This window comes from Acomys minous, assembly GCF_964271855.1.
Source record: "Acomys minous genome assembly, chromosome: 20".
Classification (NCBI taxonomy): domain Eukaryota; kingdom Metazoa; phylum Chordata; class Mammalia; order Rodentia; family Muridae; genus Acomys; species Acomys minous.
The window spans coordinates 5678754-5700630 of record NC_140502.1 but is presented as its reverse complement, the minus strand read 5'-3'; the positions used below and the strand labels follow the sequence as shown (position 1 = coordinate 5700630).

The 21877-nt window shown below is 47.9% G+C and overlaps 1 protein-coding gene and 1 long non-coding RNA gene across 2 annotated transcripts; one reads left to right on the top strand and one right to left on the bottom strand.

The window, feature by feature from the left end:
- Positions 1 to 5662: 5662 nt before the first annotated feature.
- PDCD2L (programmed cell death 2 like) lies at positions 5663 to 17722 on the bottom strand. The gene is made up of 7 exons (XM_084770848.1): positions 17468 to 17722; positions 17160 to 17335; positions 16960 to 17020; positions 14622 to 14992; positions 12497 to 12607; positions 11878 to 12026; positions 5663 to 5841 (listed from the first exon to the last, which is right to left on the bottom strand). The coding sequence occupies exons 1-7, from the start codon at positions 17573 to 17575 to the stop codon at positions 5711 to 5713; spliced, it is 1107 nt and encodes a 368-aa protein (XP_084626974.1). The 5' UTR covers positions 17576 to 17722; the 3' UTR covers positions 5663 to 5710.
- Positions 17570 to 21763, top strand: LOC311591340. Its single transcript, XR_014777068.1, has 3 exons — positions 17570 to 17707; positions 19016 to 19199; positions 20413 to 21763. It is a non-coding gene; the product is annotated as an uncharacterized lncRNA (long non-coding RNA).
- The last annotated feature ends 114 nt before the right edge of the window (positions 21764 to 21877 follow it).

Below are 21877 nucleotides of genomic sequence, written 5' to 3'. Positions count from 1 at the left end.
CATTGGAACATCTTCTTCAGCCTTCTGACCCAGTGTATCTGACATTTTTTGTTTTTAAATATTTTATTTAATTTTAATTTATGTGCGTTGGTGTGTGGGTGTCAAATTTTGGAGTTACAGACAGTTGTGAGCTGCCATGTGGGTGCTGGGAATTGAGCCCGGGTCCTTTGGAAGAGCAGGTAGTACTCTTAACCACTGAGCCATCTCTCCAGCCCCATCTGACTGATTTTATGAGGCAGGAACTATTGAGGACTTGCTTACTCTGTCTTGGCAGAGTTTGGCCATTGATTCTGCCTGCATCCAAGCTTGCCCATTTTCAGGCAGAATTCTGTCTGTGGCAGAAATGAGGACATTTTGCTCAGTGGCTTGTTGGCCACATCTGAAGCCATCTCCATAAGGAGGTAGCTTTCTTTTTTGACATTGTAACCCATGGCCTCACACACAGTACCGCATTTCAGTGGGTTTATAGCAAGCTTGTTTCCCTGTATCTTGCTTTTTTTTCCACAGGTCACAAATGTCTTTATCATTTTATTAATTATTCACTTTTTAAAAAAAGATTTATTACATATACAGTGTTCTGCCTGCGTGTACACCTGATGCCAGAAGAAGGCACCAGATCTCATGTATAGATGGTTGTGAGCCACCATGTGGTTGCTGGGAATTGAACTCAGGACCTTTGGAAGAACAGACATCTCTCCATCCCCCTAATTATTCACTTTATATCCTGGTCATAGGCCCCTCCCTCAACAAACATCTTATAGGATCGTAGAAAAGCTCTGTCAAACTATATGACTTAAGTAAGTAACACTTAATACAAGTGCAAATAACCAAACTCAAGGATGCTTCATCAGGGCTGGATAGGTGTTCAGTGTGTAAGAGCATCTGCTGTATAAGCATGAGGTCCCAAGTTCGGATCTCAGCACTCACACACAAGGTGGATGTGGTCTATAAAGCCTGTAGCTCTGATGGAGCAGAAACGGGAAGATCACTGAGGCTCACCAGTTGCCAGGCTAGGAGAAAGACTAGCTCCAGGTTCAGGGAAAGACTGGGCTTCAAATAGGATGGAGAATTACACAGGAGGTCATCAGTGGCCTCTTCTGACCTCTTTGTACACCTACATCGAAAAATACAAACATGCACAGTCTCACATAGACACAGAGACACAGACGCACACACCCACACACGGATACACGCACACAGACACACAGACACGCACACACAGATACACACACATACACACACACAGAGACACAAACACAGACACACACACACGGATACTCACACACAGACACACACAGACACAAACATACAGACACACAGAAACACACAGATATACATACACACACACACACACACACACACACACACACACACACACACACAGTCAGCAACCTACCTTCCCCTGAAAGTAGGAAACTGAGAGGCAGAGCAGCATTGGATTAGTATGAAATCAGCCTTGGACTGTGTCTCAAAACACTAAAATGGGGTCTGAGGTTGTAGGTAAGTTGGTAGAGTGTTTGCCTGATGTCACACCAACTCCAGTAGGTTCTGTGTGACAAGTTCCACAGACTGAGGCGTTAACTTCAAAGGAGGGAGGTCTCCTGGAAGCGGTTGTGGAACTCTTGGCTGGAGAAAAAATATTGAGCCGTAATTCTCATGGCAATTAATCTATTCTATTCCTCTTCTCATCTGGGAGATGTTCCTGATAGCCTAGGCTGAGATTTTTAGCGAGAAAATTGGACAAGAGACCATCCCTTGAGATGGAGTCACCAGCCATGACCTTATCTCGGGGAAAACCAGCACTTTCACTTTATAAATCATTTATAAAATTACAAAATGTATGATTGATTAAAAACTTTCCCAACAGCAAAATAGCATATGGTTATACATGTGTTGTTGGAAGTGGGCTTTGGTATACGGTTAAGAGAGCCTTAAATAAAAAATTAATACTTTTAAAAATCACACCTTCGGGTTGGAGAGATGGCTTAGTGGTTAAGAGCACCACCTGCTCTTCCAGAGGTCCTGAGTTCAATTCCCAGCAACCACATGGTGGCTCACAACCATCTATAATGTGATCTGATGCCCTTTTCAGCAGATAAAGCATTCATATACAATAAATAAAATAAATCTTTAAAAAAAAAATCACACCTTCAAGATTCACAGAAATATAGGCTAGACACTACTGACCATAAGAATTTGTAATCTGCTCTTGGAATTATGCCGTTCACCTTGGATAATTTTATACTTTCCTGTGCCAAATAACAATGATGTTATCGGTCCCATCCATGATTGCTTCACTGCACACATCTTCTGTGTTCTATTCCTGATTGCTTCTAAGAGTTAGTTGTTATACTTGTTTCATTGTGTATGGAAATCCTTGAGAGCTGCAAAATACACTCAAATTCAAACTGCCTGTTTTGTTTCTGTTTATCACAGCTAAATCCTTACCCACCTAGTCTTCGAGGACCCTCATCCCAGGGACCCCCCAATACCCGGCTGGGGTGGTCCATGGCAGCCTGGCACGCACAAGGCCCTGGGTATAACCCCAGTACCCCATAAACCAAGCATGGCAGTACAGTCTTGTAACTTTGGAAGTGAAAGTAAGATTCTAAGTTCGGGGCTGGAGAGATGGCTCAGTGGTTAAGAGCACCACCCGCTCTTCCAAAGGTCCTGAGTTCAATTCCCAGCAACCACATGGTGGCTCACAACCATCTATAATGTAATCTGATACCCTCTTCTGCAGATAAAGCACTCACATGCAATAAAAAATAAAATAAATAAATCTTTTAAAAAAAAAAAGATTCTAAGTTCAAGATCATCAGTAAGCTGCACAGCCAATTGGGGGTCAGCCTGGACTACATGAGACGCTGCCTAAAAAAGAAGAAGCAGTGCGGCCGGGCCGTGGTGGCGCACGCCTTTAATCCCAGCACTTGGGAGGCAGAGGCAGGCGGATCGCTGTGAGTTCAAGGCCAGCCTGGTCTTAAAAAAAAAAAAAAAGCAGTGCAACTATAGTGACCTGAAAAAGCTGTGAATGTTCTTATTTTATTTTTTGGTAGTATTAGGGATGAAATCCAGGGCCTTGGCAAACTCTACCACTGAGCACCCTCCCAGCCCAGCTGTATCAGGGGCTGTATCAGCCCCTTAGCCCCTAAGGCATAAAGATAAAACTTAAGCAACAGCCCTTCTGACTGTCTTGAGCAGTGGGGATCTCCCCAGCCATCCGAATAAGAGCAGGTGCCACAGCAGCTGTGGATGTAACCAGTGACTTTCTGCTCCAGTTGGAGTAACTGGTCTAGCAGGCCGAGGCGGTCACTGTCTATCACACAGGCACCACAGAGCAACTGCAGGCGACTTCCGGGCATGGCAGAGAGGCAGTGAGCAGCTCTCTGCAGCGCTACCCGCAGCCAAACTCTGCTGGAGCCTCACCGACCGGAAACTTTCCGTTTGTACACACAGCCACTTTCCTTCAGAAAGAGTTCTCACCAGTTACACTGCGCACAGGACCAAACCCCATGCTCATCAGGGCTCCTTCTCACTCCACAGGGAACACGGTTAGCGGAAGTGCTCCCATACCGCGCCGTCGAGGGAAATGAAGGCGTTAGCGACATAGAAACTGAGTGTAGGAAGGGGGTCTGGACAGGTGGAAAGTTGGCCAGTGGGCCAGAGAGCCTTCCTGGGATGCTGCAGGGCAGAAAGGAGAGTAGGAGAATACAGGGCAGGTCTAAGCAGGTCCTAGAGCAGGATGCTCTGGAGGGCTGAGAAAGGCTGCGCTGGCGTACACGGGTGGGGGATGGGAAGACGCGGACTGCGGCACTGGAGACAGAACGCCCTCTGGGGTGTCTGCTGGGTGCGGGCACTGGCATCCAGGCCAACAGCAAGCTGTTCTGTAGTTGCCACCATGCAGACAATCATGATCCCGCAGGCAGGAAGTGGTGATTCAAGAGCTAGCTAGCTCAGTCTCCAAAGTAAAGAAAAGGGCAATATTAAAATAACAGTTAAGGGCTGGAGAGATGGCTCAGCAGTTATGAGCACCATCTGTTCTTCCAGAGGTCCTGAGTTCAATTCCCAGCAACCACATGGTGGCTCACAACCATCTATCATGAGATCTGTTTCCCTCTTCTGATGTGCAGGTGTACATGCAGGCAGAACACTGTATATGTACTAAATAAATAAATCTTTAAAAGACAAAAAGCAGTTAAGGAGCCAGGCATGGTATCGAATGCCTGTAATATCAGCAATTGGAGGGCAGATTGCCATGAGTTCGAAGTCTGCCTAGTATACAAAGCAAGTAAAGGATAGACAGGGATCTGTGTAGCAGAGAAACCCTGTCTCAAAAAAAAAAAAAAAAAGAAAGAAAAGTTAATAGCCAGGTGGTGATTGCGCACTCCTTTTATCCAAGCACCGCTCTGCAGGCAGAGGCAGGCAGATCTCTGAATTTGAGGCCAGTCTGATCTACAGAGCAAGTTCCAGGACAGCCATGGCTACATCAAGAAACCCTGTCTTTATTTACGTATTTACTTATTTACTTACTTACTTACTTATTTATTTATTTATTTATTTTGGTTTTTTGAGACAAGGTCTCTCTGTGTTAGCCTTGGCTGTCCTGGAGTCACTTTAGAGACCAAGTTGGCCTCGAACTCACAGCGATCCGCCTGCCTCTGCCTCCCGAGTGCTGGGATTACAGGCATGCACCACCACATCCGGCTAAGAAACCCTGTATTTAAAAAGAAAATAATAGGTCTGGAGAGACAGTTCAGAGGTTAAGAGCACTGGCTGCTCTTCCAAAGGACCTGGGTTCAATTCCCAACAAACACATGGTGGCTCACAACCATTTATAATGAGATCTGGTGTGCAGGTGTACATACAGGCAGAATATTGTCTACATAATAAATAAATCTTAAAAAAAAAAAGAAAGAAAAAATAATAATAACAGTTAAAGTTGGTCACGGTAGCCCTCATCTCTAATTCCAGCATTTGGGAGGCTAATGAGGCAGGAGGATTGCCGAGTTCCAGACCAGCCTAGGCTACACACAGAGACCATGTGTCAAATAAGACAGACAGACAGACAGACAGACACAGACACACACACACACAAAGAAAAAAAAAAAGAAAAAGAAAACCAAGCAAAAAACATTAGTTGGGTGCCGGGCGGTGGTGGCGCACACCTTTAATCCCAGTACTTGGGAGGCAGAGGCAGGCAGATCGCTGTGAGTTTGAGGCCAACCTGGTCTAAAAAAGTTGAGTCCAGGACAGCCAAGGCTACACAAAGAAACCCTGTTTAGAAAAACAAACAAACAAACAAAACCATTAGTTGGGCTGGAGAGATGGCTCAGCGGTTAAGAACACTGTCTGCTCTTTCAGAGGCCCTGAGTTCAAGTCCCAGCCACAGACGTTAGCTCATAACCATCTAAACTGGGATCTGATTTCCTCTTCTGGCATGCAAGTGTACATGCAGTTAGAGCACAGCACTCATTTACATTAAATACATAAATACATAAATCTTTAACATTTAGATAGTACCTCTTTTTTAAAAAATTAATCATTTACATGCTAAGTTTAAAGCAGGAGGAATGTTACAAGTTCAAGGCCAGCCAATGGTAAATATAGTGAGACCCTGTCTCATGGGAAGGGAGAAGCTAAAAATAAGGTAAACACACATAGATTTGAATGTGAAATTTTGTTTAATTCTATATAAATAAGAGGAAGTGTTTTACTTAAATAAAAATTCATCTGGGTCTTCTTGTATAATACAAAATTCTTCCATGGGCGTCTGCTGATTCGGAGGCCAGCAACTCCGCTCACACGTGTACACGAGAATTGTTCCAAACTCCACGGTAAGACCTGAAAAACACCACATGCTCTAGTGTCCAGCAGAGAGAAGGTTAAGAGGTGCATTCGTCGTGGTGGTGCCTTTAATCCCAGCACTCGGGAGTCTACCTATACACAACACACACACATATGTATGCATATAATCCCAGCACTCGGGAGTCTACCTATACACAACACACACACATATATGTACGCATATAATCCCAGCACTCGGGAGTCTACATACACACAACACACACACATGTATGCATGCATATATACACAAACAACTGGCATAATAAGCTTATTTAAAACAAAACCAAAAGACCCCATAAAAGCTGTCAAGATGGCTCAGTGATTAAAACTCATGTTGTTCAAGCCTGAGGCCTGGTTTTGGATCCCCAGAACCCATGTACGAAGTCAGGTGTGGTGGTGCATACTTTCTAGTTTTGTTTTTCAAGTCAGGGTTTCTCTGTGTAGCCTTGGCTGTCCTGTACTCCTTTGTACTTTGTAGATCAGGCTGGTCTCGAACTCACAGAGATCGACCTGCTTCTGCTTCCTTGAGTGCTGGGATTACAGGTGTGCGCCACCAAGCCCTACTAAAAGAGGACTCCACCCTGCCCCTCCCCCAGACAGGGTTCTCCATACATCCCTGGCTATCCTGGAACTCTCTGTAGACCAGGCTGGCCTCAAACTCCAGAGCTTCGCCTGCCTCTGACTCCTGAGGGCCAAAGGTGTGAACCGCCACTGCCCAGTAGCTGGTGCACACTTTCCATCGCTGCACTCAGAAGACAAAGGAAGGTGAATCTGAGTTTATGACCATTCCTGGTTTACAGAACAAATTTCAGAATATCTAAGGCTACACAGAGAAACTCTGTCTTGGAAAAACAAAACAAAAAGCAGGCAAGTCGCCGGGCGCGGTGGCGGCGCACACCTTTAATCTCAGCACTCGGGAGGCAGAGGCAGGCGGATCTCTGTGAGTTCGAGGCCAGCCTGGTCTACAAAGCAAGTCTAGGATAGCCAAGGCTACACAGAGAGACCCTGTCTCAAAAAACCAAAAAAAAAAACAACAAAACAACAAAAAAAGTAGGCAAGTCAAGGCCTGTAATCCTGGCGCCCCTAGAGCTGGGAGGCGGAGCCTGAGATCTCCCGGGCAGGCAGCCTAAGTACAAGGGCGGCAGCAGGTGAGAAGGTGGGCGGTGAGGATCACTGTCTTGGCTTGTCGTCTGACCTCTACATATGTGCTGTAGCGCTTGAGCGCGTGCACACACGAACACAGGTGTGCACATATGCCAATAAATAGTAAGAAAATATTCAGGAGACAGAAGCAGGCAGATCCCTGTGAGGTGGAGGCCAGCCTGGTCTACAAAGCAAGCCCAGGACAGCCAGGTCTACACAGAGAAACCCTGTCCCAAATCCCACCACCTCCTCTCCCCGAAAATAAGAGGCTAGGTGCAAGCAGGCACGGTAGGACAGTCTGCTCTACACAATGAGGTCAGGGCGCACAGGGATAATACTGACACTGTCTAAAGGAAAAAAGGAAGAAAAGGACAGAGGAAGAAGGGGTTGGAGTGATGGCTCAGTGGCTCCAAGACCGCCTGTTGCTCTTGGAGAGGAACTGGGTTTCCCAGAAGTCACAGGGTGGCTCACAGCCATGTGTAACTCCATTTTCAAGAGGTATGACACCCTCACCTGACCTCTGCAGGGACCAGGCATGTATACGGTATACATATATACATGCAGGCAGAACACTCAGCCTCATAAGATAAACCTTAAAAAGAAAAAAAGAAAAAGAAATAAAAAGAGGACTCGAATGGCTACATTTAAAAAATGAGAAGTCCTGGGTGGCAGTGGTGCACAACTTTAATTCTAGCCCTTGGGAGGCAGAGGCAGGTGGCTCTATGAATCTGAGGCCAGCCTGGTCTACAGAGCGAGTTCCAGGACAGCCGGGGCTACACAGAGAGACCCTGTCTGGAAGACCAACAAGAACAAGAACAGTTCTGGTGGGATATGGCTCAGAGGCGGACCACCTGGGAGCACGCCCAAGGCTGCAGGTTCCATCCCCAGGACTGCAAAAGTAAAATGAAGAAAAAAATGGGAAAGTGTAATGCCGAGTTTTCAGCCCTGGCCCTGGGAAATAGAAAAAACAAAAAAGTCTCCACCGTAAGTTCCAGGCCAGCCACAGCAGCACATATGGTACCAAAAAGACAGGGAAAAGCTAGGAGGCCAGGGTGACACTTCTGGAAGGCTCTGTGCATCTTTAGGAGGTGGGACCAGGGGGGCAGGTCCTTAGGCCACCAGGATCATAATCCCAGAGGAGCCCGAGACCTAGCCCATCCTACCCTATTTACTGTTTCCTAGCTCAGCCACAAGCTCCTGCAGGATATGTTGCCCTTAACAGTGGCCCGGAGACTTGGACAGGGTCTTATTATTAGCTCTCGTTAGCCTGCCCGGAACTTACTATGTAGAACCACCATGCTTGGCCATCCGTAGCCTCAGATATTTCATTATAGTAATATGAAACCGACAAATATATTACTTTATGATAAAGCTACACTTTTTATTTTATGTGTATGTTTGTGCACCTCATGCATGCAGGAGCCCAAGGAAGTCAGAGAGAGAGAGATCAGATCTCTTGGAACTCGAGTGACAGGTAGTGGCAGCTGCCTTGTAGTGGAACTGAACCAGGGTCCTCTGAAAAGCAGCAAGTACTTTTAACCACTGAGTTACTTCTCCAAAATGATCTATTTAGAAAGAATTAATTTGTATTTATTCTTAACTATCTTTTTTTTTTTTTTTGGTTTTTCGAGACAGGGTTTCTCTGTGTAGCCTTGGTTGTCCCAGACTCACACTGTAGACCAGGCTGGCCTTGAACTCACAGCGATCCGCCTGCCTCTGCCTCCTGAGTGCTGGGATTAAAGGTGTGCACCACCACGCCCGGCTTATCCTTAACTATCTTACACTTCGGGTTAAACTTATAGCTTTGTGCATGCTAAGCAAATGCTCATCTCTGAGCTATTTTCCTAGTCCTAATTTCACTTTACTGCTTCAGGTTGTTTTTTTGGGGTTTTGTTTTGTTTTGTTTTTGAGACAGGATCTCTCTCTCTCTTTTTTTTTTTAAGATTTATTTATTTATTATTATATATACAGCGCTCTGCTTGCAATGTACTCCTGCAAGCCAGAAGAGGGCGCCACATCACATTACAGATGGTTATGAGCCACTATGTGGTTGCTGGGAATTAAACTCAGGACCTTTGGAAGAGCAGGCATCGCACTTAACCACTGAGCCATCTCTCCAGCCCCAAGACAGGATCTCTCTACATAGCCCTGGCTGTCCAGGAACTCACTCTATAGACCAGGCTGGCCTCAAACTCACAGAGATCCCACTGCCTGTCTTCTGCCTCTCGAGTGCTAGGGTAAAGGCATGTGCACTGCCTGGATTTATTTTAGTTTTATTTTATCATTCCATTGTATGGGCGTTTGCCTGCCTGCACACCTATGCACACTTGTGCAGTGCCCTCAGAGGCTGGAAGACAGCATCAGATCCTCTGGAGCTAGAGTTACAGACGTGTGGGTGCTGGGAGTTGAGCCTGGGTCCTCTGGAAGATTAGCTGGTGCTCTCAGCTGCTGAGCCATCTCTCCAGCCGCAACCCAACTTTAATTTCTTCTCTTTTCAAAATAGTCTCAGTGTGTTGTCCTAACTGTCCAAGCAATGTCCTGCCCCTGAGAAGCTTATACCTAGCCCCAGCTAGCAGTTTCTATAGTTAATTTATAGTGTGTGTGTGTGTGTGTGTGTGTGTGTGTATGTGTGTGTGTGTGGGTGGGTGGGTAGGTGGGTGGGTGTGGGTGTGGGTGTGTGTGTGTCAATGCACATGTGGAGGTCAGAGGACAACTCTGGAGAGGCAGGTCTCTTCTTCCATCCCTTACGTGGGTTTGGGGGGGATTCAACTCAGGTCATCAGGCTTGCTACCCATCCTGAGGACCCTTATTTTTACTTATTATTGTGAGTGTGTGTGTGTGTGTGTGTGTGTGAGTGAGAGAGAGAGAGAGAGAGAGAGAGAGAGAGAGAGAGAGAGAGAAAGAGAGAGAGAGAGAGAGAGGGACAGACAGTCAAAAAGACAGATGCACCCCTCTTCCCCCCCACTCCCACAGTGCTCACATGCCACACACTTCATGTGGGAGGCAGAGGACAACTTTTGGGAATCAGTTCTCTCCTTCCACTGTGGGATTCAGGGATCAAACTCAAGTTGTCAGGTTACGTGGGACAAACTCCTTTATCCACGGAGACATCTGGTTTACTATCTGAGCCCTCTTGCTGGCCCGAGCAATGTTTTTCATTTATTTACTTATTCCTTTTTTAATTTATTTATTTGTTTGTTTGCTTGTTTTTTATTATTATGTATACAGTGCAGGCCAGAAGAGGGCATCATATCACATTATAGACGGTTGTGAGCCACCATGTGGCTTCTGGAATTGAACTCAGGACCTTTGGAAGAGCAGACACTGCTCTTGACCCCTGAGCCATCTCTCCAGCCTGCTCCTGCCACCTTTTTTTTTTTTTTAAGTGTGCATTGGTGTTTAGCCTGCATGTATATCTGTGTTAAGGTGTCAGATCTTAGAGTTACAGACAGTTATGAGCTGCCATGTGGTTGCTGGGAATTGAACCTGGGTCCTCTGGAAGAGCAGTCAGTGCTCTTAACTGTTGAGCCATCTCTGCAGCCCCCCAAGCAACTTTGTTAAATGACAGAAAGTTTCATTAGATAACACTGGGTTATTCTGACACACACCTGCAATCTCAGCACTCTGGAGGTAGAGGCAGGAGGATCAGAAGTTCATGGTTATTTTTATCAATATGTGGAGTTCAAAGTTAGTGTGGTATATATAAGACTATATCTCAGAAACAAAAAGCCACTAAAATCTGGCTATATAATACTGTTGATAAAAACTGTTAAGACAAAAAAAAAAAAAAGAAAAGAAAAGAAAAGAAATAGCGCTAAAATCCAGGCGTGGTGGCGCACACCTTTAATCCCAGCACTTGGGAGGCAGAGGCAAGTGGATCGCTGTGAGTTCAAGGCCAGCCTGGTCTACAAAGTGAGTCCAGGACAGCTAGAGCTGTTACACAAAGAAACCCTATCTCAAAAAACCCCAAAAAACCAAAAAACAAACAAACAAACTGTTAAGAGCCGGGCACTGTGGTGCACGCTTGTAATCCCAGCACTCTGAAAGGCAGAGGCAGGTGGATCTCTATGACTTTCAGGCCAGCCTGGTCTACAAAGAAAGTCCAGGACAGCCAGGTCTTAAAACAACAAGACAAAGGAAGAACAGCAGAGGTGACAGCAGGTGAGAGCAATGGCTGCTCTTGCAGAGGGCCCAGCTCCAACCTCAGCACCCACAAGGAAGCTCACATGGCCTGGGAAGTCTAGCTTCAGGAAAACTGATGCCATCTTCTAGCCTGCTCAGGCACCAGGCACACATGTGATACATGGTCATACAGGCAGGGAACGCACCCATACATATACAATAATAAACTTTTTTAAAAGTGTAATTTAGCTTGTTCAGTCTCCAATTATCAAAATGGTTATTGTTAAGCCGGGCATGGTGGTGCACGCCTTTAATCCCAGCACTCAGAAGACAGAGGTAGGAGGATCTCTGCCAGCCCGGTCTAGAGAGCGAGTCCAGGACAGCCAAGGCTACACAGAAAAACCCTGTCTCAGGAAAAAAGTGGTTATTGTTAATGATGGTGTTAGATTTTGCTTACAAATTTCTTACAATTTCTCAAATTTTCTACAATATTCTCTACTTAATAATTAAAAAAAGAACAGGGTGTGGTGGCGCATGCCTTTAATCCCAGCACTCGGAAGGCAGAGGCAGGTGGATCACTGTGAGTTCGAGGCCAGCCTGGTCTACAAAGCGAGTCCAGGACAGCTAAGAATACACAGAGAAACCATGTTTCAAAAAACCAAAAAATTAAAAATAATAATAATAATAATAATAATTTAAAAAAGCATTTCATTTTATATCATCCACACTAAAGTCAGAAGCAGTCAAACTCACTAAAGGACTTCTTACCTTGATTAGCACTGCTGAGCATGCTGACCAGGGCCGGCATCAGCTGAAACTCAAACGTCCTCTGGCCTCCACAGTCACTGCAGGCGGGGACCTCAGAGACTTCTGATGTGCGGCAGGTCAGAAAGAGGGGCTCTCCACTCCATGAATACCTAGGGCAAGGAACAGAAGAGTCATGCTTAGGCACACACACACATCGCGCGCGCGCGCACACACACACACACACACATGCTGTACAGCATCAGGAGCAGACCTAGACAGCAGGAAAGCCACCCCAGCGACTGTGTGGAGAACACCTGGCTCAGTGCCACCAAAGGCCGTGAAGAGGTGAGCTGGGGTCACTGGACCCCTTTACATGTTACTCTCCCCAGTGTGTTAAGTCTTCTTGCTCTTTTATTTTATTTGAGACAGGGTCTGATGATGTGGCCGCTGGCCTGGAGCTCATGCTGCACACGGGATTGGACTGAAGAGACCTACCTGCCTAATTACTGCCTAGTTAGCAGCATGCCACGTCGTTGACACTGTCTCGCACCTGCACAGAGGTCTGCTGAAGTCCTCCTTGCTTAGGGGACTGCGTGGTTCTCAGATGTTCCCCGCCCCACTTCACCCTGAGGTTCTTTACCTTAAAATCTGCTCCTGACAGGCAGCAATTCTCTTCATGAACTTGTAAAATGTTTGATCTCCACCTTTAAGTTGAGTCTTCTCATACTTTTCATCCCCGTCGCTGGAAAAACTAAACAGAGAAGCAGAGACCATGAGAGACTGAATGTGTAGACCGGGAGGATTTGCAAGAGGAAGCGCGACCATTTCCTTCCTTCTCTGTTTTGTTAATTACTGTGTCGTGGGGGTTGGTGCACGTGGGCCACAGCACCTGTGTGGAGGTCAGTGGTCAACTTTCAAGCCTCAGCTCTGGCCTTCCTTAGTGCTTGGTTTTCGGTCTTTCTAGATCTACTCTCTCACTGGCCCACCTAAGCAGGTGAGGAAAGAGCAGACAACAGCGCCCTTCCCACTCAATCTGAAGTGGTCTCAGCGCCTGAGCCAGCTCTGCAGTCACAGCAGTCACTAAACACAGAGCATTTCTTCCCGCTCACCTGCCTCTGCTATAAAGGCATCGGAAGACAGGAGACGGCCAGTGAGATGGCCTCACAAGATGCCACTTATGAAGCCCTGAGCGCAATGCCAGAACCCACATGCTGAAAAAGGTTGTCCTCTGAATTTCACACATGTGCAGTTACCTGCACTCATAAATACTCACAGCCACACAAAGTCCTTGCCAGGACTGTTTAAAAATAAAATCAGATGGGGCTGGAGAGATGGCTCGGCGGTTAAGAGCACTGCCTGCTCTTCCAAAGGACCAGGGTTCAATTCCCAGCACCCACATGGCAGCTCATAATTGTCTGTAACTCCAAGATCTGACACCTCTACACCAATGCACATAAATTAAAATTAAATAAAATATTTTAATAAATAAATAAAATAAATAAAATAAAATCAGAAAAGAGGACTGTGGGTGTAGCTCAGCTGGTAGAGTGCTTGCTTTTACCACCAGAAGGCCTGGGTTCAGTCCCCAACACTGCAGAAAACCTGACGTGGGACTCTCAACACTTACAAAGTAGAGGCAGAAAGATCAGGAAGCCAAGGTCATCTTTAACTACAGAGAGGTTGAGGCCACCCTGAGCTACGAAGAGACTGTCTCAAGAAGACTCTCTCTTTGAGGCCAGCCTGGTCTACAAAGTGAGTCCAGGACCGCCAAGGCTACACAGAGAAATCCCGCCTCAAAAAAACAAAAAAAGACTCTCTCACAAACAAGACAATAACAAAATCAAAACCGGCTCCAAGTGATGTCTCAGCGGGTAAAGGGTGGAAGATGAGAACAGACCTCTCCCATATCTAACCTCCACATGTGCACTCCACATATACACAAACATAATCAACAAATGTAAAAACACTTGTAAGAAGTGAAAAGAGACTTGATACCCTATGAGCATATACAGGGGGAGGTAATCCCCCTCAGGAACAGTCATAGGGGAGGGGAATAAGGGGAAAATGGGAGGGAGGGAAGAATGGGAGGATACAAGGGATGGGATAACCATTGAGATGTAACAAGAATAAATTAATTTAAAAAAAAAAAAAGAAAAGAAATTTCACAAAAAAAAAAAAAAAAAAAAAAAGTGAAAAGAGAGCCAGGCGGTGGTAGCACACACTTTTAATCCCAGCACTCAGGAGGCAGAGGCAGGCAGATCGTTCTGAGTTCGAGGCCAGTCTGGTCTACAGAGTGAACCCAGGACAGCCAATATAACACAGAAAAAAACTGATTTGAAAAACTAAAATAGAGCCGGGCGTGGTGGCGCACACCTATAATCCCAGCACTTGGGAGGCAGAGGCAGGTGGATCGCTGTGAGTTCGAGGCCAGCCTGGTCTACGAAGCAAGTCCAGGAGAGTCAAGGCTACACAGAGAAACCCTGTCTCAAAAACAAACAAACAAAAAACTAAAAAAGAAAAGAAATGGTGAGTAGTCTGTGTAAGGACCTGGCAAGGCTCCGGCTTGCACAGCTGGAGTCAGTTCTTGAGAGCGCCCAGCCGTGTGTCTGCTGGTTAATGCAGGCTGGCTGATCCAAACAGCCCTGGCCTGCACCTGCCTTCTCATCCCTTCTCTCTAGACCTCGCCACAGGTACCGAGACAAAAAGGAAAACATCCGCGGCAGCATCCTGCCTGCACATCTCAGATCTTGGTGTCAGGTTCTCACCCCGGGGAGAGATGCTCCACGTCAACGCCTTCTCTCTGCTGGTACTCCTGCAGCAGGCTGTGCGCGTGATCAAGATCCACGGAGCTCCCATAGTCCTCCTCGTCAGCGACACAGATATAGTAGGGCTGGAACTGTGGCACTTCAGCAGGGACCGCCAGCCCTTGCCCTGAAGCGGAGGCGTGAGCAACAGCTGGGGCAGGGTCCTGCAGGCGGAGAGCTCGGAGCTGCTCCGTACAGTCTGCAGCTCTGACACCGTAAGAACTGCTCCCCGATTCTGAGGTGGGCGGCGGTAGAGGCGGCTCCTCGCTGTCACTTCCCCAGTCACGTGAGCCTTCACACCAGTCCTCAGCTTCGAGGCCATTACCCTGTTTCTAGAAGCATATTCAACGAATCAGGCCAATCAGTCACAGTTGGATATCCGACTTCCGCCTCGCCACCCATCCCTCTGCCTTTCCCAGGGAGCCCCGCACATCGGCCCCTTCCTCTCTGGCATCCTCCAATGCAACTTCCTGGACTCTGGCCGCTCCAGATCCCGGTAAGGCTGCGTGTGCCGCTGGATCCATTTAACCCAAGCATTTGCCGGGCTTTAGAAGCAGATGGAGCTCTGTGAGCACCAGGCCAGCCTGGGCCCCAGAGAAAAACCCTGTTCTCAAAACGAGCACGCAAACAGCAAAGGCCGGCAGGAGAGATGGCTCAGTGATGAAGAGCACTTGCTCTTATGTGGTCCAAGGACCCAGCTTCAGGCAGCTGACAACCATCTCTGAGTCCAGTTCCAGAGGCTCCAGTGCCCTCTGCTTACCTCCGTGGCCACCAGCTGTGCATGTGGTGCACATATATTCATGTAGGCAAACACAATACACATAGAGAGAGAGAAATAATTCCCCACTAATACACATATAAAGAGAGAAATAATTCCCCAAACAAAACCACAAACATGTAAGAGGTGACATAAAAGCCAGGTGTGGTGGCGCACGCCTTTAGTCCCAGCACTTGGGAGGCAGAGGCAGGCGGATCGCTGTGAGTTTGAGGCCAGCCTGGTCTACAAAGTGAGTCCAGGACAGCCAAGGCTACACAGAGAGACCCTGTCTCAAAAAACCAAAAAACAAACAAACAAACAAACAAAAAAGGATTTGATGATTCTGAAAGACTAAAACTCAGTTAATTGTACATTAAAGGACAAGGTTTAAAAGTTTTACATTAGGAGCCGGGCGTGGTGGCGCATGCCTTTAATCCCAGCACTCGGGAGGCAGAGGCGGGCGGATCACTGTGAGTTTGAGGCCAGCCTGGTCGACAAAGTGAGTCCAGGACAGCCAAGGCTACAGAGAGACCCTGTCTCGAAAAACAAAACAAAACAAAACAAAAAAAAAAAAAGTTTTACATTAGGTGCATGCAGAGATAGCTCAGCAAATACATTAGGCAGCTCTCAGCCAGGCAGTGGTGGCGCACACCTTTAATCCCAGCACTCAGGAGGCAGAGGCAGGCGGTTCGCTCTGAGTTCGAGGCCAGCCAGATCTACAAAAATGAGTCTAGGATAGCCAAGGCTACACAGAGAAACCCTGTCTTAAAAAATAAAAATTAAAAAAAATTAAAATTTAAAAAAAAAGGAGGAAAAAAAATCCAGCTCCCAAAATGCCTGTGACCCCAGCTCAAGGGATCTGATACACACATGCATGCTTGAGGCATAAACATAAATAATAAACATTTTTTTGTTCTCGAGAAAGGCTTTCTCTGTGTAGCCCTGGCTATCCTGGAACTTGCTCTGTAAACCAGGCTGGTCTCAAACACAGAAATCCACCTGTCTCTCCCTCCCCAGTGCTGGGATTAAAGGTGTGCACCACCATCGCCGCCGCCGCCACCACCACTGCCTGTCCTAGATTCACTTTTATTCTACGTGTATGGGTGTTTTTCCTCCGTGTATATCTGTCCTCCACTTGTGTGCCTGGTGCTGGTGAGGCCAGAAGGCGGCATTGAAACCCGTACATCTGGAGTTATAGAAGATTTCAAACCGCCACTTGAGTGCTGAAATTCGACCTTGGGTCCTCTGGAGGAGCAACAAGTGATCTCGGCTGCCGAGCCACCTCTCCAGCCTCCAATTAAAATAAATAAATAAATAAAACTGTATAAAACAGGGTGTGGTGGTGCACAGAGGTAACCACGGCACTAAGGAAGGATTTAGGCCAATGAATTTCTAAGTGTTGGAGGCCAGCGTGGGATAGAGGGGAGGGGGGGGGGGAGACTGTGTCTCAAAAACAGAACGAAGGTTGTCTTTAATAAAGATGCTAGAAAACATCCTCAGATCACAGAAAAAAACACAGCGTGCCCATCAGCAACGCCTTACCTGGGCATCCCAGGTCTCTCTCTCAGGCACTTGCAGGCACTGGGAGCGGAACACCTTCCAGCTTAGGGGGTAAGACAGACGCAGTGAGGGCTCCACACCCGGCGACCTGCAGCCCCACCGAGTCTCACCCCGGCCCGGCCCCGTCCTGGGACGAGCTTCTCGGTTCTCTCCCTCCGGGCTCCGGGACTTTCCCCGCCTACCTGCGGGACTCGCCGCCGCCGCCGCCGCCGCAGCCGGGGCGTGCACAGGCGAACACGTGCAGAAGCCGGTGGAACGCGGAGCCCTGCAGCGGGCAGTACACCTGCACGACCAGCGCGAGCGGCTGCGCGCAGCGGCCACACCGCGGCCCCGGGGCGGGAACGGCCGGTAGGGAGTCCTGCGGGCGGGTGGGGCGGATGCTCAACCCTGGAGACCCCTCCCTCCCTCCCTCCCTCCCTCCCGTGGGGCGCCCTCCCCACTCCCCCTTCCCCGCCACGGCCTCCGCCGAGGCTTCCGCAGCCGCGCTCACCGGGACACCGCCCAGCTTGCTAGCCGTCCAGGCCGCGGGCCCCCTGGGGGATCCCTTCACCGCCGCGTCTCGAAGTCCCAGCAGCACCGGTTTCCGGACAGACGCCATGACAACCGGGCGCCCACGTGACGGCGCGAGGGTGCGGTGGCTGATTGTAAGCGCGCCCTGCGCACGCGCGCCACCTGCTCCACCCTCCACCCACGCCGGTCCTGCCAATGGTGGGCAAGGGGCCGGTCCCTAGTACGTAAGGTGAAATCCCGGAGACCACAGGTTTTATTTACTTCTGACATCCTGAGATACGACCTACGAAAAGGCTTAGCTGAAAATTAAGAACTGGAGCCGGGCGTGGTGGCGGCGCACGCCTTTAATCCCAGCACTCGGGAGGCAGAGGCAGGTGGATCGCTGTGAGTTCGAGGCCAGCCTGGTCTACAAAAGCGGGTCCAGGACCGCTAAGGCTACATAGAGAAACCCTGTCTCGAAAAACAAAAACAAAAACAAAAACAAAAACAAAAACAAAAACAAAAACAAAAAAGAAAGAAAGAAAATTAAGAACTGGAGACAGGACGATGGTATCAGCAATCAACAACAGACAGAAAAAGAAAAGTCCTTCATTTTGAAAGACACACTTAAACTGCGTCTGGAAGACTAGAGTTAAGATTCGAGCATGAGCCGGGTGTGGTGGCGCACGCCTTTAATCCCAGCACTCGGAAGGCAGAGGCAGGCGGATCGTTGTGAGTTCGAGGCCAGCCTGGTCTACAAAGCGAGCCCAGGATGGCCAAGGCTACACAGAGAAACCCTGTCTCGAAAAATAAATAAATAAAAAATAAAAGATTTGAGCGTGAGCCGGGTGTGTAGTGCACGCCTTTAATCCCAGCACTCAGGAGGCAGAGGTAGATGGATTCCTGTGAGTTTGAGCCCAGCCTGGTCTACAAAGTGAACAGGACAGCCAGGGCTACACAGAGAAAACCTGTCTCGAAAAAGAAAAGCATATATTGCCAGGCCGGGTGGCTCACACCTGTAATCCCAGCACTTTGGGATACAGTTTGGACTTCAGAGTGATGCTCAGGCCAGCCCTGGTTATGGTTTAAGACTATCTCAACAATACAAAAAAAAACCCTGCAAGTGGAACTGAATCAGCTAGTTTAGTTGGTAACCTTCAGGCAAGTGAGACCCTGTTTTTTATTTGTTTATTTTGTGTTTTGTTTTTAGAGATAGGGTCTCTCTGTGTTAGCCTTGGCTGTCCTGGACTCACTTTGTAGACCAGGCTTGCCTCGGCCTCTGCCTCCTGAGTGATGAAATTAAAGGCGTGCGCCACCACACCCGGCCAAGACCCTGTCGTAATAAATTGACACCACTAGAGGGATGACATCTGGGATTATCCTGTGTCTTACACGCACATGTACACGTGCTCACAAACACACATACACACACAAGTAAAAGAGGTTGTAAATACTATTTTAAGATTTCCAAATGCTGGGAATGTTTCTTGTTTTGTTTTTTGCTTGATATATTTTTTTAATATATAAGAATGTCTTCTTTTCACCTGAGTGGAGTACACACCAGCAGCCTTCCGATGATTGGCCTCAACCACATCCAGCCTGAGCTTGGAGAGGAGGCCGCTCATTCTTTCGGTGTCTTCGTTTATTGCTGTACTAACGAGGCAGGCTTAAAGGCTGGGTGAAATCGCCCTCGATGTTCACTTCAGGTTGAATCAGCAAATTTGGCTCTGCAGGTGGGTTTTTTTTTTTTTTTTTGGTTGGTTGGTTGGTTGGTTTTTCAAGGCAGGGTTTCTCTGGGTAACCCTGGCTGTCCTGGACTCACTTTGTAGACCAGGCTGGCCTCGAACTCACAGCGATCCGCCTGCCTCTGCCTCCCGAGTGCTGGGATTAAAGGTGTGCACCACCACTGCCCGGCATCATTTATTTTTTTTTTAAAAAGTTACCGTTTGGTTTTTCAAGACATGGTTTCTCTGTGTAACCTTGGCTGTCCTGGACTCACTTCGTAGACCAGGCTGGCCTCAAACTCACAGCAATCAGCCTATCTCTGCCTCCCGAGTACTGGGATTAAAGGTGTGTCACCACCGCCCGGCAGGTGTTTTTTGTTGTTTTTGTTTTGTCTTTTTTTTTTTTTAATCTTAGCCAGTACTTTCAAGGTGGTGTGTGTGTGTGTTCACATATGCTGGGAATTGAATGTAGATGTAAAACTTCATTTGTGTGAATTTGTATCTCTGCCTGTGTCTGCGTGTGAGTGCAGGTGCCTGAAGGCAATGGGTCCTCTGGAGCTGGAGTTACACGTGGGTGTGAGCTGCAGACAGTGGTGATTGAGCAGCATTATAATCTTAGCCCCCGGTGTAGTTTTTAAATCCATGTAAGAGACAGACAAAATTCTGGTCCCTGCTAACCCAGTGTCTGTTTTTATCACTGTGAAAACCCAACTTAATGATGTCAAGATTTCTTTTGGTTCGTGGTTTTCAGATCACGGTGTTCTGGTTAGCCTTGTTAACTCAGCACAGCCTAGAGTTGAGAGAAGGGACAATCCTGGAATTGCATAGAACAGGGTAGTTAGTGCTCACGGTGGGCGGGGGGGGGGGGGGGGTGCAGGGCGGGAGAGGGGCACGTGGGGCTAAACATTGATTGGGGAGCAAACCAGCAAGCAGTCCCTCCATGGCTCCTATTAGGACTTCCCTTGGTGATGGGTCATAACAGCAAAGTATAAGCCAAAAAAACCCTCCCCTCCCCTAGTGTTTTATCCCAGAAACAGAAAGCCAACCAGCACATCTGGATTCCACTGCATTGGGAACACTACGGCAGGGTGAGAGGGTCAGATTGTTCATCTACACAAACGCGGCAGCCAGGATGCGAAGTTTCCAGGTCACCCTTTTCTCCTACAGAGACATTTTTCAACTAAGCCCGCCCCCCACTTTCCTTCTTTATACCACTTTCCAGTAGCGCCCCCTGCTGGAGACGAACCTTTAACACACGAACCTTGGAGAACTTCAAATCCACACCACCACGAAAGCATCTCTCAGTGGCTGGCCTCCCCTGAACCGCCAGTGTCTGCTTACCTCCCAAGTCCTGTCATGTCTGCGTGCGCACGTGGGTGGGGGTGAGAGTGTGCACGCCACAGTACCTGTGACAAAAGTGTCAGACACCTTTGGGATTGAGTTCTTCCCGCCTTTATATGAATTCCACGGGTCAAATTCTGGTGAGCAGGCTTGTGTACCCTGGTTTGAATAGGAATGCCACGCCACCCCCAGACTCATGTTTGAATGCGTGGCCCATAGGGGTGGCTTTGCTGGGACTTGTGTCACTGTGGGGGCGGGGCTTTGAGGTCTCACATGCTCAAGGTAGGGCCTAGTGTGCCCATACTGCATGCAGCCTTTGGATCAAGATGTAGAACTCTCAGCCCCACCTCTGCCTGCATGACACCATGTTTCCTGCCGTGACTCTAGTGGAGTAGACCTCTGCACTGCCAGTCTCAGTGAGATCTTTTCCTTTTTAAGAGTTGCATGGGGGCTGGAGAAATGGTTCAGTGGTTAAGGACACTGACTGTTCTTCCAGAAGTCATGAGTTCAATTCCCAGCAACCACATGGTGGCTCACAACCGTCTATACTGTGATCTGATACCCTCCTCTGGCTTGCAGGTGTACATGCTGGCAGAGCTCTGTATATATAATAATAAATAAATAAATCTTAAAAAAAAAAAAAAAGAGTGGCATGGTTGGGGCTGGAGAGATGGTTCGGTGGTCAAGAGCACTGTCTGCTCTTCCAGAGGACCCAGGTTCAATTCCCAGCACCCGCATGGCAGCTCACAGCTGTTTGTAACTCCAAGATCTGACATCAGCACACATAAATAAAAATTTTTTTTAAAAAGTTGCCATGGTCATGGTGTCTCTTCATAGCAATAGAAACCTAAAAGACAAGTGTTTTTATGCACCGAGCCATCTCGCTGGCCCACAATTAACATGGAGGAAAGTCGATGATTTGTCGGTCACTCAACCTCACAGAACCCAACTGACAGCCAGGATGTGAGTGGATGTTGTCTTTTGAGCCACCACGCCTTCAATCCCAGCACTCGGGAGGCAGAGGCAGGCAGATCGCTGTGAGTTCAAGGCCAGCCTGGCCTACAGAGGGAGTCAAGGAAAGCCAAGGCTATACAGAGAGACCCTGTCTCAAAAAACCAAAACAACTAAACAAAATGAAGTTGTCTTTTGAAGGGTTTGACAGATAGCTCAACAGTGAAGAGAGCTTGCTACTTTTTTTTAAAATCCGAGACAGGGTTTCTCTGTGTAGCCTTGACTGTCCTGGACTCGCTTTGTAGACCAGGCTGGCCTCGAACTCACAGCGATCCACCTGCCTCTGCCTCCCGAGTGCTGGGATTAAAGGCGTGTGCCACGACACCCGGCTTGTC